Source organism: Lontra canadensis, unplaced genomic scaffold (genome assembly GCF_010015895.1).
Source record: "Lontra canadensis isolate GAN:19392208 unplaced genomic scaffold, GSC_riverotter_1.0 scaffold65, whole genome shotgun sequence".
Classification (NCBI taxonomy): Eukaryota; Metazoa; Chordata; class Mammalia; order Carnivora; family Mustelidae; genus Lontra; species Lontra canadensis.
This window is the reverse complement of record NW_022631059.1, coordinates 6,286,696-6,303,978: the sequence shown is the minus strand read 5'-3', so window position 1 is coordinate 6,303,978 and position 17,283 is coordinate 6,286,696. Positions and strand designations below refer to the sequence as shown.

At 47.4% G+C, this 17,283-nt stretch overlaps 1 protein-coding gene across 1 annotated transcript; it reads right to left on the bottom strand.

Moving 5' to 3' along the window:
* Positions 1-8,395: 8,395 nt before the first annotated feature.
* Positions 8,396-15,368, bottom strand: CBLN4 (cerebellin 4 precursor). The gene is made up of 3 exons (XM_032878934.1): positions 14,021-15,368; positions 10,884-11,000; positions 8,396-9,097 (listed from the first exon to the last, which is right to left on the bottom strand). Exons 1-3 carry the CDS (start codon positions 14,309-14,311, stop codon positions 8,900-8,902), a joined length of 606 nt encoding a protein of 201 aa, XP_032734825.1. The 5' UTR covers positions 14,312-15,368; the 3' UTR covers positions 8,396-8,899.
* Positions 15,369-17,283: the final 1,915 nt, after the last annotated feature.

Below are 17,283 nucleotides of genomic sequence, written 5' to 3'. Positions count from 1 at the left end.
AGGGTCCTGGGATCGAGCCCTGCATCAGGCTCTCTGCTCGGCAGGGAGCCTGCTTCCTCCTCTCTCTCTCTCTCTCTCTACCTGCCTCTCTGCCTGCTTGTGATCGCTGTCAAATAAATAAAATCTTTTTAAAAAAAAGGGGGGGGGTAGTATAGAAACAACCAGAATCAGAATCCCCTATGGGGCTGGTCAAAAATGCAGATTTCCAGGGCTCCGTCCCTGGCTCACAGACTCAGAATTTTTAAGGACAGGGAAAGACATTATAGCGTTTTCAACAAGCACCCCAGGAGGGTCTTACATTGGAAAACAACTGAAGAGCATTCTAACCCTCTTACGTAGGCAAGGCAGATCGGACGGGTCACTTGCCCAAGGTCACTGCACCCCCCTTTCAAGAACCTGCAAAGCCACAGGGAAGAAGAATTCCTCGTGAGCGTGCTAGAGGCAGGTCCCAGAGCACTCTGCCATCTCCTCAGTGGTAGAAGAAACAGAGGACTAAACACTTACTGAGAGAGATAAGGAAGCAGATTCCGTCTGACCCAGCAGGAGCCAGATCCTTCTAGAAGTTATGTTCCCCTGGAATCATGAGGGAGAGCCTTTCAGTGGCCCCATGGGAACGGTTTGGGAGACGGCCCTCCACGGCGACTAACATTTAATCACTTCTGTGCTGTAAGCCCAGACTCCAGCAGTTAGGAAGACATGCACAGAGCAAGAAGCACGGCGGTGGGTCCCCGAGATCAGAACAGGGTCAGGAAGTTGGAGAGATCAGTGGGCACATCATGTACCATGTGTGCTCCCAGGTGAGCTCCTTGGGGCTGGGCACCCGCCCGTGGCGGGGTATTATCTGGACAGTGAACACACTCCTTTGCTCTTCTCTTTCTCTCCTACAGCTTTCAAGCATGTGACTGTTTCCCCACTTCCTCAAGAGAACTACATGGCAGGAGACAGACTGTAAGACTTTGGGCCATGATCTACCTGGCGCTCTGACCAAGTACATCACTCCCCACCCACAATCCACAAGGCCCCAAACCACGGGCTAAATCCATGGCCAATGGGGTAGAGTAAGAAAAACAAATTTTCTACCAGCCAGTCTAAATTTAGAGGGACATCTTAAAAGCAGAAATAAAGTTGAGTTATAGAATATTTTGGAAGATTTTTGTTTTCCTTGAAAACCTAAATTTATAGATTCATATTTAACCTGCTACACTTTCAAGGAAGCTGTGTTTATTGGCTCATAAGTAGCAGCACCCTGGCTCTCCTAGAGTCCCCTTCACCTTCTGGCTCTAAGTGTCAATAGGGACTTCCCATGGACTCCATCGGGCTGGAGACCTGAGCTCCAGACTGGTTTAGGTAAGTCTGGATGGGAACCGGGTCATCTAATAGAGAGGCAGTGGCATATAAGCCTGCTGTCCTGACTTCTCATGACCTGATATTCTTTAGAAATAAGGGATGATGGGCACCATTAAGGAAAGCAAGCCACTTCCTTCTCTCTAGGACACCACTAACCTCTGAGGCACTTTCATGCAAATTCAGAAAAGGACCTTCTCACTAAAGTTACTCTCATCTGTCAGAGGATTGTTTTAATATTTTTTGTTAGAATATGACAGTTTACTACCTTCTGCTAGAAAACTGTAGTAATATAAAAAGTTCCATGATGTCTATGCTAGAAGTGGCACACTCCTGAGATAGTGCAGTGTACAACTCCCACAACTGTACATGGCACCCCTGTATCACTCTTTGTTTTAAGCAAGTCTGGACTCTGAAAGACAATTAGGGTGAAAGCAGTGATTAGGTCCTCCAGACCAGGTTGCGGTTTCAAAACCCTTATCGTTAGTGTTAATGGAAACCAACACCCCGCTCTGCTTTCTAGACCGCAGAATTTCCACCCATGAAGTGAAGAAGCATTTGCAGAGGTTTGGAACTTGTAAGAAAGATGAAAGAGCAGATTCTGAGTTTAGAGAATTTGGGGCCCATAGTAGGTGTACAATAAGCATGTGATCGATTAGTCAGTAAAGAAAGAAAAAAAGAGCATTCAAACTCCAAGAGAAGGTTCTTGCCTTATTACTTTCCTAACAGACTGGGTCTCTAACGCTCAGAGAGTCATGGATAACTGTGTGATTCTTGCCAAATTCAAATCATGACTTTGCACCAATCTCTGACAAAAAAGGAGGACTTGATATTTTTTTTTCTTAAATCTCTAACTACCAAGTCAGTCAAGGTAAAGAAAATCTTGCAAAGTAGGACTTTTTTTAAATGGCTTTTGGGCTCCATCGTTCCCTTTACAGATACTTATAAAATATTGTCTCATCTTCTCATGAGAGGGAAAAGGGGCAAAGTCCTATCTCCCCAGAGACCAGCCCCAGGCGTTTCTGGGGCTGCTCTTAAATCTTGAAGTCTCCCGCACGCTGAGCAGCTCTCCTCGGGCAGAGCGCTGGACGTGGCTTCCTTCCAAGCTCAGACACAGCTTCCTTGAATTACTGAAATGTGGGGCGTTCCTCTCCCTGGAGAGAAGTTACCAGCCTCCTTCAACAGCATTTCTCCTTCCAATCAGGCCAGCCAAAAAATGGAAGGGCAGAATCCAGTACACTTTCTGAGCCCACAGTTCACAATGTCACCCTAATGAAGAGAAGCTGAGATCTTCGCTGGTGAGACAGCACCTTTTTACCTGCCGAGAACTGACCTTAGCGCTCAGAGAGAAAGAAAAAGAAAAAAACAAAACTTGAGCAGAAACCAGAATCAACTTGACTCCTTTTCACTCACTTGCCATTCATGTCAGGTATCAATGAGATTTTATCATTCTTTTCTCCTAGTTTTTCATTCAATCTGTTTTTATCCCTGTGCATCACCTCTTTGCTGGAATGCTCATGTCAGCGGTTGCTCCATTTTTTTCTACATGGGGGGAGGGGCGTGACGCTTTTTCCACTGATGTTAAAAATGCTAACACTCCAAGTAAAAGCCAAGCTATTTTAGAAGAAACACTCATGACTGTTCATTGCTAAATAGCTAAGGAACTTGGAAGAAACACGGCCCCACACGGCTTGTAAAGGGAGCTGGATCCATGTCGTGTAAACACAGGAAAGGATCAAAGCCCCCAAACTCCGTCCGGGACGCTGGAATCATGCAGACAGGCCCTCGTCTTGTGTCAAACGGGATAAGTGCCCTGTCACAACAGGGGGCCACAGACTGTAGAATAAAGAAGGGTTTTGCTGTGTCACTCGGGGCCTAGAGATATTTTCTGACCTATGCGTGCAGTGTGGAAGCGTTCGACCTGTTCCCTAATGCAGCAGCCCTCATTCCCATATAATGCCACCCTAACCGCAGGCTACGGTCAAGTCCCCTGTCATCGCACAGCCGTCTCCACACCCACCAGAACTGGTTTCCAGCTTAATGATCTTTGGCCACACGGAATGCACAGAGCGCCATATCCCCACCCTGAAACGGGCCCAGGGCCTGCCCCTGCTTGTCCATGCCCCTTCTCTCTGGAACCCTCTGAAAGAAAACCACTGGGCAGAAAGGTCCTTTTAAGCCCTGTCGTCCTATCCCAAGGGGAAAAAAAGAGGTAATGTGAAAACAGCCAGCTGATCTGCATTAATGTCCCTACATTCTCTCCCTCTTATTGACGGGTCTCGGCAGTGAAGCTGAAACATGACCGACAACATAAATAAATAAATAATAACAAACATCAGCCTCTCTCCACGCCTAAACCGCGAGCACGGAGCAGCTCTCCGTGAGCCCCTCAGCTTCCCGAGAACAGCCAGACCGAAGCCCTTCAGGGTCTCCAGGAAAGTCAGAGGGTCACAATTTATGCTCTCAAGGTAACCCAGGGGGAAATAAAGACTAAGACTTCCTTAGCTCAGTACAATGTGTTTCTCATTGTAAATATCACCAATGGGTCCCAAGAATTGTTAGGAAAGACTTCTGCCCTTGGATGAATTTTAAATGCACTGAAGGACCTGCTGGAAACGTGTTGTTCATCCTTCTGAGCACTCGCGTGCTCGCGCTCGCTCTCTCTCTCTCTCTCTCTCTCTCTCACACACACACACACACACACACACACACACACACACCCTTGTTGGAGCAGCGTCTTCCGAAGTCAAACACCACGTGTGCTTAAAGGCACAGCCATCCCTGGAGAAGGAGCCCTTCAATTACAAAGAAAAAAACACGAGGTAACTACATCTTTATTTCAGAACAAATGCTGAATACGGGAGGAAAGTCGATAAGGGTTTTCTCTCTTCTCCAGAAAGCCACTGTCTGTGGGTGACTTACCTTCATTTCCACGCAAGCGTCTTCCACATCTTTGCTCCAGGGAAGGTCTTCCTCGAGTCCTTCCTCCGCACAGGCCGGCCGCCGTGCCCAAAGCCCCTTCCCATCACAAGGGAAGAGCCCGGTGTTGACCCGCACGAGAGCTGCGGGCACACAGCCTTCAGCCGCTGCGTTACAAACAAGGAGGCTCACAGGAGCATTTGTAGTTCTGGGCACCACGAAGAAATGCCTGCACCTGGATGGACTGAGGTTCAGAGAATCACCTGGGGACTTGGCAAAACCACAGCTGCCCGAAGCCCAGCTCACGAGAGACTGAAGCTGGAGGGCTCGGGTTTTACTTAAAGACAAGACTTCATTAACACTCCCGGGCCTAAAACTATGGGGTGGGCAAGAAGACCTTTTGAAAAAGGTGCATTCTGGCTCAGTAGGTCTGGGTGAGTCTAGACCCCGCCTGGGGTTCCTAACAAGCCCCAGGTGACGCAGACACAAAGACCACACAGTGACTAATGAGCCTTTAACAAACAACCACAGAGAGTCCCGCCGTTCTGCGTGTGGTACCTGGGGCAGGACCCGCAGCATCACCTGGGAGCTTTGTCAAAAGGCAGTTTCAGGGCCCACCCCAGACCTACTACATTGAAACCTGCATTTTTTTATCCCAATTCCCAGATGGTTCTTAAGCACATTCATCTGAGAAGCAGACATAAGGCAACTTCAGGATCAAATTCACAAAGGAGCTGTTTCCCATAGAAAGGTCAGCTTGGGCCGGGACATGGGGGCAAAAAAAAATGCATCTTTTTTATTCTAAAGCCATTGAAACCCATATTAAAGATAGGCCTGCAGTAGAGGGGAGAGAGTAACCTATAAAAACCAACCTCTTAAATCCCACCCTCTCCCTACCCAAGGGAACCACTTAGCACAAGAATTCTACTGTAGCTCCACGCTCTGAAAGTGATCGGCTATCATAAGCTGTCACGTTCCTCTGCTCATCACTTCTCTATGGGCAGTAAGTCAACCAACCTGGGGACCGTGCTACAACCAGTGAGTTACCATTGTCCTGGGGACAGGTGGATTCAACAATAAAGGGGGACTGGTAGGCCTAGTACGATCAGTCAGGAGGTGAGATAGAACCACACGTTGAAACCTCTGCTGCTCCCTGCAGAGACCCTGTGTCTGATGTTTGGGGAGGTCTGAAAAGGGCAGATGTCACCACGTGTATGAACTCAGCACCTTAACAAAGCATGTGGCACATTAGAAGGATAATTTCATCCATGCTGGCTGAAGAAACTTATTTCGAGATTTAAAACAGTAGTTTGCGAAAAGGTAGAGGCCAAAAGAAGACACGTGGCTACTGGTCTCCAGAAACCAAAAAGAAAGGGGAAAACAGACTTAATTCAAAAAAGAAGAATTAAAACAAAAATTTAATTAGATAATCACATCTAACAGAATCTGAGGTCACGGGGAGCACCCCAAAAGCAGGGGCAATCGGTGAGATCCTATGCACAAGCTCTTTCTTTCCTTCAATTGTGTTTTTCTTGGGATTCTGCTTGCCACAGACAGTTGCTTGTATTTGTTGATCAATAGATCAAGGAACAAAGGAGATGGAGAATACCTCGGAAGAGACAGCATTGGCAGTGATGAATGTGGACAGGGCCGATGCAAATACTCTGTTCAGTTAGCATTTTTGTGGGCCGAGCAATTTCTGGAAACTATTTTCAAGTCAAAGAATACACAGGGAGCACATGGCTCCATTTCTGGAAGGACTCCTGACACCCCTGCCTCCACCTGTTCCCCAGTTCTCCTCCCAATCCATTCTTGACCCTTTGTCATGCCAATCTTAACATCCTGCTCTGCCCCTCTTGCTTCTTTACTGCACTAGGGCTTCGGACGTTAGGAAGAACAGCCAACCCTTCACTGACCTTCCTTACAGAGTCCGAGGCACTTCACGTGTCTTGTTAAATTCTCACAATAATTTCTTGTTTACAAAGGAAATAACTAAAGCTCAGAGAGGTGAGGGAACCTGCCCAGGGTCACAGAGCTTGTAAGGCAAGGTTCCAGCATTCCATCCTATGTCTGTCCCAAATCCAGACTCCCCGGACTACATCATTCTGTCCCTTTTGTTCCCTCCCTTCAAACTTACCTTTCCAGCCATTGGGTCTGCGTCGCTCTTACTTCCTAGACCCAGCCCGGAAGAAGAACCCATTCATCGCACCTCAATGAGGAGATGTCTCGTCTCTCCACTGGGGTTCCTCCCTGCTGCGAGGCCCCTCCCACATCTGATAGCTACAGCTTCAGTGCCTTTTCATATCGAATTTTTCAGGGAGGTTTTGAATGGATTTGCATTCCAAAATATATACGCAGAAGCTTAGGAATTACAGTAAAGCCCTTTGCCAACGTTCTTTTATGTTCAGAAAAAAATCAAGAAAAATAAGGGCAAGCCCCAAAGGATGGCCAAAGCATGTTTATATAAGGCACTTCTAAATTGGTCTATGGTGTTAAGCCCCACATCTTCTCTGTTCCATCATAGGTGTCTATTAAATTCCAATATCCCTGAGTCATTTTGCCCAAAAAATGACTAGTAGTGTCTTTATCCAAGTATAATCCAGTCTGCTGCAAAGTAGACACGCAAACCCTGAATACAGACAGAGAGCCGGGGGAAGGTTATGTTAGAGCACATCTATTTGCAGAGGATGCCATTCTTATTTAGACGAAAGTCCCCTATGCAATATTGTTTTCTCACATTATGCAATCACCAAGGAGGAAAGTTTCTGACTGAAAGCCAGCTGGAGAAAGAATAACTTGCCAAGCAAAACACTGAAGATCCAATGCCAACATCTCCAGATAATTCTTCTTGGGGTGGAAGGAGAGTGCTCTGTGATGAAGGAATATTTTGACTTGGTGATTAATCGCAATTACGCTAGCCCTGCCTACAGGTCCCCTCTTACGGAGTCCTCTAACACCTTCCTTGCTGCCACCATCTACAGGAGGGGCTCTCCCAAATTGCTTTAGTTGACAACAGACCGGGAAACTGAGCCAAAGCTCCAGATGACACGTCGACAGAAACAGTTCCTCCTCAAACGAAACCTGTGACCTTCTATTTGTCTTTTAGCATTGTGAAGGGGGTGGAACTTCCCCCCGAAGACTTCATACTGAAAACAGTGGTCTTTATACCCATGGCCACGCACTGAGCACCCTCCGGAGATTTTAACCAATTCTCTTAACTTAACTACCTTGGAGGAAGTCCCTTCTGAAAGAAAAGTCTACGAAGTGCATCGATTCTCTTTTGGCAGGCTGACGACTCCTGGATTTGAACAGATTAAACACAGGGAAGGCTTCCTAGGCCAATTCAGAGAAGGTTCCCGGACGCCAACCCCCGCCTCCGCCGCCCCCGATTCAGAAAGCTTTTGATAAACTCCAGGAAACGGAAACAAGAAAGGGGAAGGAAAGAAGGTATGGACATAAACCACGGAGAATACATATTTCCCCGAACCGAAAGGACAAAACAATTCAGGTAACACATATGAACTTTTATTCTATGACAGAGACATAAATAATTTTATGAATTCATATGACCTGTACAAAAGACAAAATAAGATATTGCACTAAGTTTAGATATGGGATATTTGGATTCAATATTAGCTAAACAGATAAATATATACAATTGAAGGAATTAAGGCAAAACCAGATGATACTTTCAAACACAACAGAAGGCTTGAAAAATAGGCATAATTAAAAACAAGGGCGTCCCCTCTCCATTTAATAAAGTGGTCACGTCCAAGGGGAAAAAATCCCTTAGGTTTTTAATAATATGGTTATTATCCATCATGTTAATTCAAGCTGAGCAAGAAAGTATAAGATTTCCCAAAGAGGAGGGCGTTTGGGGGGGGTGGTGGCTTGGAGACTGAGCACTTAGAACTCAGGTAAGCATCTTTTTCCTTGTCAGACTTACGATCTATTCTTCCTATTAGAAAATATAATTTGGAAAATATGACTCTTTCACATATATAATTAAAATACAACTATGAAGCGTTCTTTTTTGTAAAGGGAAGTCATGTTGGTGATCTCAGAGGGTAACTGTGAGCGAGCCATCCATTACCCTATTTGTAGAGAAGACACAAAGCCAGTCACTGAAAAAAAAAAAACAGAAAACCTCTCCACTTACTGTAAGAGAACAGAACAAACTAATTCCAAAGGAATAAAAACGAGTATAATCGATATACCAACACAGCACAGAGTTCTTTGGCAGGATCGCACTAACCGTTGATTGAAGTCAGGACTTGAGTTTTCTAATTCTTAGACCCAGTTGCCAATCTTCTAAAAAGAAATAAATAAAATTCCACATCTGCAACGGATTCAGTGATCCCGGGAAATTAAATTCAGAATAAACCTTGCAGACAGTTTTTAACTGTTACACTTGAGCACTGGTACATACGATGTCTGCTGTGAGTCCCCATCCAAGTATACCGAGACGCGCACACACAAAATAATCGGTGAGACTGTGTATTGGTTCGGACAGGCCTAAAATCCTTAAAGAGAATCCATATTCACCCATGAGAAACCGATCAAAGACATCAATCGGATGATGAGAGAATGATCTTCCAACAACTCAGGGGTCGGAATGTCACGGAGAAATCAAATCCTATAAGGGAAACACCAGAAAGCCAGAGAACGTGGAATACTGCCAGCCTCCAACCAAGTTACCTTTCTCCAGTTTTAGGTAAACTTTATCCTCCTTATCCAGGTAGAGTAGCACGCCGTTAGTGGCAGCTTCGCGAGTAACATCTTTGTCCCCCGCGAAGGCAGATATTACTGGCTTTCCATTTAACATCAGGTTAACCTATGAGGAAAAAAAAAAAAAAATCACTGAAAACATCTACCAGGGCTAATGAATAATGTCTGGTAAAATATTTCATGTTCAGCAAATTCATCCCAATAGCAGTGGCTACACTTAGAAGGTCCACTGGGCTGATTTTTTTTTTTTTTAATTTCCCCCATAGAAATTTCCTGAAATGCCTACAAAAGAATACTGTCCATGAAGAGCAACCTCGCCTTGGGAAAACTGGCCTCCTTTCAACTCATACATTAAGCTCGCTGTTTTATTTACTTCTCACATTCAATAGCAATGTTTTGGTAATAAAGCAAGTCTGAGGGGCGCCTGGGTGGCTCAGTGGGTTAAAGCCTCTACTTTTGGCTCAGGTCATGATCCCAGGGTCCTGGGATCCAGCCCCGCATCGGACTCTCTGCTCAGCAGGGAGCCTGCTTCCTCCTTTCTCTCTCTCTCTGCCTAGTTGTGATCTCTGTCAGTCAAATAAATAAATAAAATCTTAAAAAAAAAAAAAAAAAGCAAGTCTGAGGCTTCCCAGTATATTAGTAAAAAGAAGCCCAGGGCCCTCTGCTCTGATAAACCCAGATACAGCATGATTCTACCAACATCTTTTTCAGGTTACTGGTTGGCTGCCAGTCATAGTGAAAACCATCTGAAACTATGGAATGTGTTTATGTGTGTTGTGGGGGGTGTTGTGTTTTCTTTTTCTGTCCTCCTTGATAATGTGTATTAAAAATAATAAATGTACATTAAATGTGTATTAAAAAATAATAATCACCACTGCTAGTGAAGATTTTAAAGATGGATAATTAGCAAAGAAACCACAATTAATAAATTCAAAATTATTAACAAATCATAAACTCAAAATTTTCTCCCCACTACAATTTTGATTTTACTGTGTTAAATATTACATAACTTTCTAAATATCGGAGCTTGGGAATAGCTTTTCCATGCTAGTAAATTTGTTTACTAGATATTCATTCTTTTTATGTCAAAAAAAAGTACTGCCTAAATTAAATCTGAGGATGATATATTACCCATTCGCTAGGATCTGTGAAAGTTGGTAGAAGGGTAATCCCCCTTCACTATGGCCACAGTCTATAACACACACACTGAGAATAAGATAAAAAAGAAGGCTAGAATTCCATTCTAGCATATTTGAATAGTATAGGAACTAGTCTTTGAGTGTAAGGTCAAGCCTATTACCTGAGAAAGGACAACACAAAATATGTTGCTAACTGTGGAACTGAAATTTTTAGAATTCACTAGGATCAGAGTAACTGAGCATAAATTATTTAAAGCATATGCAGGGGAACACCCTTTTGTAAAAAGTATGTTGAGTAGTTATTCCTTCATAAATTTGTTCTGATGGCTAGGGTAGCTCGTAATTTTTAACAATGATAGCAAATTTGTTTTATTTAATATGTACTTGTAAAGTTCCGCTAGTCTTAGAAGATTCTTCCTTACAAGTTTAAATAATTTTTGCATTAAATGAAATCAAGATCTTATAAAGAGATTGGTGCTACTGAGTTTTTACTAAGACGTGTTTTTTAAATGGTGGGTTGTTATGAAGGTAATACATTCAACCGTTTATTTTTCTCTATGTTTCTTGTCATGGCTTTAACGGATGAAATAAAGAAGAAAATTGGAAATTAAGTGCTTTAAAAATAAACTATAAAGATGGTTGTTTATTTTTATAATGAAAACACATCTCTGGCTAAACACTTACATACATAACCCACTGCCTATTAAACACTGCCGTTCGGGGGTAAAGAAGGAGCAGGATCACAACACGTACCTGGATTGTTTGGCTCTGGTAGACTTTAATTACATGAAAGCTGAAACTGTAAATTCCTTTTCTTGGTGCTACAAAGACAGACTCCAGGGTGAAAAAATTGCCCACGTTTACTAGGATCTACAAATAAAAATAATAAGGAACAGTAAATTATTACAATAGTCTCTTCTGTAAGTAAGTTTCCTTCCTTGCTTGCTTCTCCCCCACCACTCTTTCTCTCTCTCTCTCTCTTTCTCTCTCTCTATCTCTATCTCTCCTTCTGGTTTTATTTCTTTCATAAGTAGCTTAAGAAACCATAGAGAATAAAACATTGAGTTCTACTCTTTTCCTCTTTAGTGACTTAGAAAATAGATTTGTGTAATGGAAGGTTTTTCTGTCTTTTAAATGGTATAGGGGGAAAAAAGTAAAATAAAATAACTGCTTTGTATTCATGCCTCAATTTCCAGCAAGGCCTGATGGCTCTGGAAACATCTAGGTAACACGGAGGGCTTATAAATATTAGCTTTACCTTGAGAGCCAGATAAAAGGCATCTGCCCTGTATTTATATTTCCATCCTCTATAAGCCTTTGCAATGTCCAGAGATGACGTTTCCAAGACAGCCAATCGGCATCCGTGGGCTCTCTGCAGTCATTCCTGGACACATCACACAGAGGCCTAGGCACCCCCTCCACCCTGTGACATAATCCATGACACTGAACACTGCACAGACTGATGTGAATGCCCGGCCCTTCCCTGAGCCTCCGCCAAACCTCCCCTAAGATCCATGGCCATTTTTTCAGTCCTGTGCCATCTAGGCCTTAATTATAATATTTTGGCAATGACTCAGCCTTTGCAGGCTGCCAAAAAGTAGAGCATGAATAAGGACAGACTGTGAAACTGGTGGCTTTCTTGTGTTCCTGCCAGTATTATCCATTATTCTCTTATCAATCACCTGCTCTTTATTTAAACTCAAGGGTCAAAAATGAAAAGTAAAATAAGGCACTATTTCCTAAGAAAGCAGCAATGCATTTTGTATTCCAAGATGTGCAGCCTGTTTCTACTGCTTATGAAATTAACTCTGAATTTCAATATGTGACCTCTTAAACCAAATTTGCAAATGTCACCTAAGTCAGTCCCTTCTACGAGAAGGAGAATGAGAATGTTTGGGGGTGGGAAGTTTGTAAAGTAACTGGGGTTTATTCCATTTCTCTCCAAGAAATAAATCTATAACTGGCATTCAAAAAAATCAGATGTCCCTGTAAGGATACATTTCCACTGTATCAATGGCAATCTGCACCATCTCTTGTAAACTCTACATTTGCACCAATATTAGGCCTTTTGCATAATTCCCTAAAAGCATACTATCACCTCTGAGCAATGCACCAGAATATCATAGTGGGTCAAGTTGATGTACCAGGTTCAACCTTCGACTTAAGTACATGTATGTGTATGATTTCATTCTGAGATTTCACCTTCTTCCAAACAATCCTCAGATTTCTTTCTCTGACCTGATGATTAATGATCTTTCAACAACCAATCACCAGCTTTGCAATAATCCCCAGCAGAGGTGTTACAAAGATTTTTTCAAGCACATTTAAAATAATTTGAGGTACTTAGCAGGGACTTTCTGACTCGGATACGAGGAGCATAATTCATTAGCAATAATGGAAACGTCTGATTAGTATTATGTGTAGTCTGTTGACTACACATAAGGCTGGATGTTGCCTTTATATTGTAATTAGAGCAACCAGGCACATAGAGACATAACTAAATGTGTCTTGTGGTCTCTGAGATGCATGTCTTCCCAAACAGAAGAACAAATCCTCTCATCTTCTAATTGACAGAAAGGTCATGGAAAAGAAGGCATTGTACAGTGCCATGTCCACAACGGTCCAACATTTAATTAATGCACTGAAATATAAACGAGGGGTGGTGCTCGACTTTATTTCCATCAGGATGGAAAGCACTGCACCAAAACCCCAAAGGGGCTGCTTCATTCCTTAAAAATTATGGCTATCTGATAGTAAGCCCCAGAGAAGCATTCTCTGCCTGGCCAGCTGGAGAGTGCATTACTTAGGAACAATTAAGGAATGGAAATGTCATCTCTTCCCTTCCCTGGCACACACTGCAGTACCACTTAACCTGTGTTCCTACCCATGTGGCTTTGCATACAACTGTGAACTACACAAATGACTTTGTAATTTAAAATACTCTGGGTGCTGTTAGGGTTGAAATTACAACCCCAGAGTCAGTTTCCAGTTTTAAGACTCCCTGCTGAAGCTAAGCTGATAGCCCTGGGGTTTCTCACCAGCCAAACCCCAGAGCTCCCGGTCGCTCAAAAGAAGCCATAGACTTCATTAGTTCCCTCCCACCCCCTACCCTCAACCCCAAAGTCTGTCTTTCCCCAGTAATTTGCAATTCTCCGAAAGGACCAGAGCAGGGTCTGGAAACACCGAGGCTCCCCCTGCGCTTCCCAAAAGGAGCTCCCCGCAGCTGCCCTTCATTTCCCTCCACAACTTTTCTCCAAGTACCACAGAAAGGCTTTCCGCTGCAGTGGCGCCCGCAACGTGTGTGGGGATCCTGGCAGCAGAAAGGTGGGCGCGACCCAACCCACACCATCGCTGCCCACTGTCTGCGGCCACCTGCTAGACCTCTGCAGAGAATGTGGGCCCCCGAAGCTCTCTTTGGGGAGAAGTTTCTCCACCTGGGGTAAACAAACCGTGTATTGCAAGATCCCGAGGGGACCGCACGGAACCGCCTGGGCGGCCCCTGCAGAGGGGTCTGAGCCCCGGGGGCCAAGCACTTGCCAAGAGATTGCGAGATCCAGGGACCAGACTCCTGCCAGCTCCAATGGACCTGTTGCTGTGAAACTCGTTCGGACCTCTTGTAGCTGGGTTCTGCGCTCCCAGCCTCTCCCCCTCATCTCTCTCCGGAGGCCAGGAGGGAAAGAATGCGGGCAGGGGCGGTGGTGGGAGAGACAGAAGTTTCAGACCCAGACATCTTTGGGAAGGCGAGTGCCAAAATGATCCCCCATGTCCCAGCCAGACCAACTTAGCCTGAGCAGGCAGCCTGGGTCGGGGCTGCAGGGAGATCGACCCCCCCCACCCCCCCACCACCATCCATACACACACTGGGTGCCCTGCATCCCTCAGGGTCTGACCTGATCGAAGTAAATGATGCGCGTCTTGTTGCTCATCTCGGACGGTTCGTGGTTGGTGCTCCGCACCGCTGAGAAGGCGACCTTGGAGTTGGCCGCCCGGACCGAGATCCCCAGAGGGGAGGAAGAGGAGCCCTTGGAGTCCGTAGCCGGGTTCGAGTCGCACACCACCAGACACTTGCCCTCCAGCACAATGGGCTCCGTGTCGTTCTGCGCCCAGACGGGCAGCCCCGGCAGGGTGAGGGCCAGCAGCACGGCCGGTACCACGGACAGCGCCCGGCTCCGGGAGCCCATGGTGAGCCGCGTGGGCAGCCGCAGCCGGCTGCGCTCCTGCTCGCGCGCTTCGCCTCCAAGCCCGGGACCCCGGCGCTCGGGAAGCTGCCAGTGGCTAGATCGACAGCGCTGCGGGAACGGCGGCGGCGGCGGCGGCGCGCACACTTCCCCCAATTCCGTGGTTTGAAGTCAAAGTCTCCGCTCGCGCTCTCTCGCTGGTTCTGTTACCTTTGTCCTTTAAGGAGCTCATGCAGAACCCCCTACCCCACCCTCCTCCGCCCAAGAATCAGCCCTGCCCGGGGCTCCTGCACCCACCCTTGTTCTTGGACATCTAAAAGTCCGCAAACCCTCCCATTCACACCTCAAAGAGGAAAACGGCAGTAAATTCTCACCCCAAACCCAAGCACCCCCAGGTGGACGACGGAGCAGGAAAAACAAAGGAGACGCAAAGAAAAGCCTCGGGGGTAGGTGGGTGCCGAGCGGTGCGGATGTCGGTCCGGTGAGCGTCCGGCTTGCGACAGGGACGGATTACAGAAGCAGAAGGTGTTTCCCGGGCTGAGAAGAACGCGAGGCTGTGTTCATGGCCAGGACTCTAGCGACTCCCACTTTGGCCTCGTCAAAAATGCCCCACACCTCGGCGCCTCCCGGTCGTCGGCAGGTAGGCAGCAGCCGGCCGGGTCCTGGGCACGGAGAGCACCGAGTCGCGGGATCGATTCCAGGGCGCAAGGCGGCTCGGCGGCGGGGTCCTCTCCAGCCGCTGCCGCGCGCCCCGAGTCCCTGCGCACAACTTTGTCCTCGCGCAGCCGGGAGAGCGCCAGGCGAGCACACGCGTGCTATTTATAGGAGCGCGGCGTCCGGCCGGGTCGGCCTCCAGCTCACCCCGCTGGCTCCCGGGAGAGGGGGAGCAGCAGTCGAGTGACCCCAGCGAGAGGCTCCCGCCAGGCGGTGAACGCGCTCCGGAGCCAGCGCGGCGCACACCGCTGCTGTCTGCGGAGGTCCGAGGCCACCCTGCCCGGGGAGCGCGCGGCGCGGAGAGTGTGTGCCCGGAGAGACGCGCGCACAGCCCCGCGCTCGCCCAGCTCCGTGCCCGCCTGCTCGCCCCTCCTCGGTCTGGGCGGGCAGAGGGGGCTGCGGCTCTCCTCGCCCCTCCCCAGCGCGGGGCTCCGCGGCGGAGCGGTGAAGCCGGGCGGGCGGCGGCGCACGGCCCAGGACCTGGGGACCCGCCGGAGTCCCGACCGCGGCTGGCCCGGAGCCGGCCCCAAGGAGCTCTGGCGCCTGGCGAGCTCTGGGGAGCCTCGGGGCGGACCAAAGCCGGCGGGGCCGCCGGGAGGAGGTGCCTGATGCCTTCCGCTCGAGGAAGACAAGCCTTGGAAGCTGCAGGGGCGTGCGCCTTCCCACCCACAGCGCGAAGCCACCCCAAGCCAGGCCAGAGGAAGAGTGAGAGCCAGTGAACCCGTCAGGAATAAGTCCTCTAAAACCGTACTCCCGCCCCCCACAAAAACCAACTCCACTGCTGAGAATACAGCACCTTCTTGACGGGCCACCCTCCCTTCTGGGCCACCCCACTGCCATCTTGGCCTCTGATTGACAAGATTTCTCTTCTCCTTCCGCAGCCATCCCTGGGCCGGAAGGGCTTGTCTCTGGCTGCGTGAACTTGGCCAAGTCACTGACCCTATCTGTGAAGGCCGGACTCCACTATGAGAAGTCCTGTCAGCCCTCCAGTACTATCATGCTTCGGGGGCCTGTCACTCTCTTCCCAAATGCCTTTCAGACTCCGGCTGACAAAGGACAGGCACCGCACATTCAATCAATAGAGCACCCCCACATGCCATTCCTAATTATTAATCGAAGGGAGTTGGTTGAACAATGTCCCCCAGACAGAGGGCTCCCCTGTTCCTTCCTGAGTGATGGGCATCTGCATTGACGTGGATTCGAGCCCCTCCCCAGCAGGAGCCAGGCCTGTATCTCCAGTCTCCTCCCTCAGAAGGTCCCTCAGAAGGTGTTGAGCCATAAACACCACATTACACCTCACCTCCAATTGTTAAAACCAGAACGATTTCTACTGGTTGGTATTTCCCTGGGCCATGTTCCCCTTTTGCAGCTGAAGAGTCCATGCCTGCAGCCCAAGGGACCCCCCGATGCTCCTCCATTGGGACCAGTATCCGTTCTGATTGGCAAGTGCCCTTTGTCATAATGTTGACTCTCACCAATCCAAGCTACAACCAAAAAGGTCTTTCGAAGATGGGCACCAGTTCCCCAAGCACAGAGGTCCGCCCCTAAGCCCAGCACGGCTTTTCACATCAACCCTTCCTACCCTGAGTAAACTCTCATCAGGCTCTTACCACAGTCAGCCTGGAGAGCAGCTGCAATTTCCTCTCATTTGAGGCTGTCTTTGAGAGCAGAGGCTGGATCTAATCTGGTGTCTCTTTCTCTCCTGTAGGGGTAAGCACCCTGCCTTCCTTTTCCAGGACAGCTGCTTGGTGACTGAGACCTGGTTTGTTCAACTTCCGGCTGGAAAGGGTTTGAGAAGAAAAGCTCTGTCGGTGACAGAATTGTTAAATACCCGACACGCTATCTTCCCCACCGACCCCGATATATTCTCTGCATCTTTTTCTCCTCTGGGCATCTTCCTTCCTGCAAGAACTCAGATTTAAAGAAACCCTTTGCTGTTCCTCCTCTCTTCCTCACCAAAAGAAATTTATTTCACAGCCCCCAAATCTGGCAGACTGATCATCTTGCGGACTCACTACTCGATTACGGACTGGGTGCTTCCAGAGAGAATGTAATTATCCTTCATTTACCTAATAGTATAAGTGGGTATAAAGGAATCTCTCTGAGAAAAATTAAAATTCTAAGCCACCTAGATAACCAGAGATGAAAATCTTGGTTTTCTATGAAAGATGTTCCCCTAGTCAGGATGTTGTGATGAGGAGGAACACTGCATTTCTGTTGACTCTTACTGAGAGAGGTGATCTGACGTTGTGAACCATAGG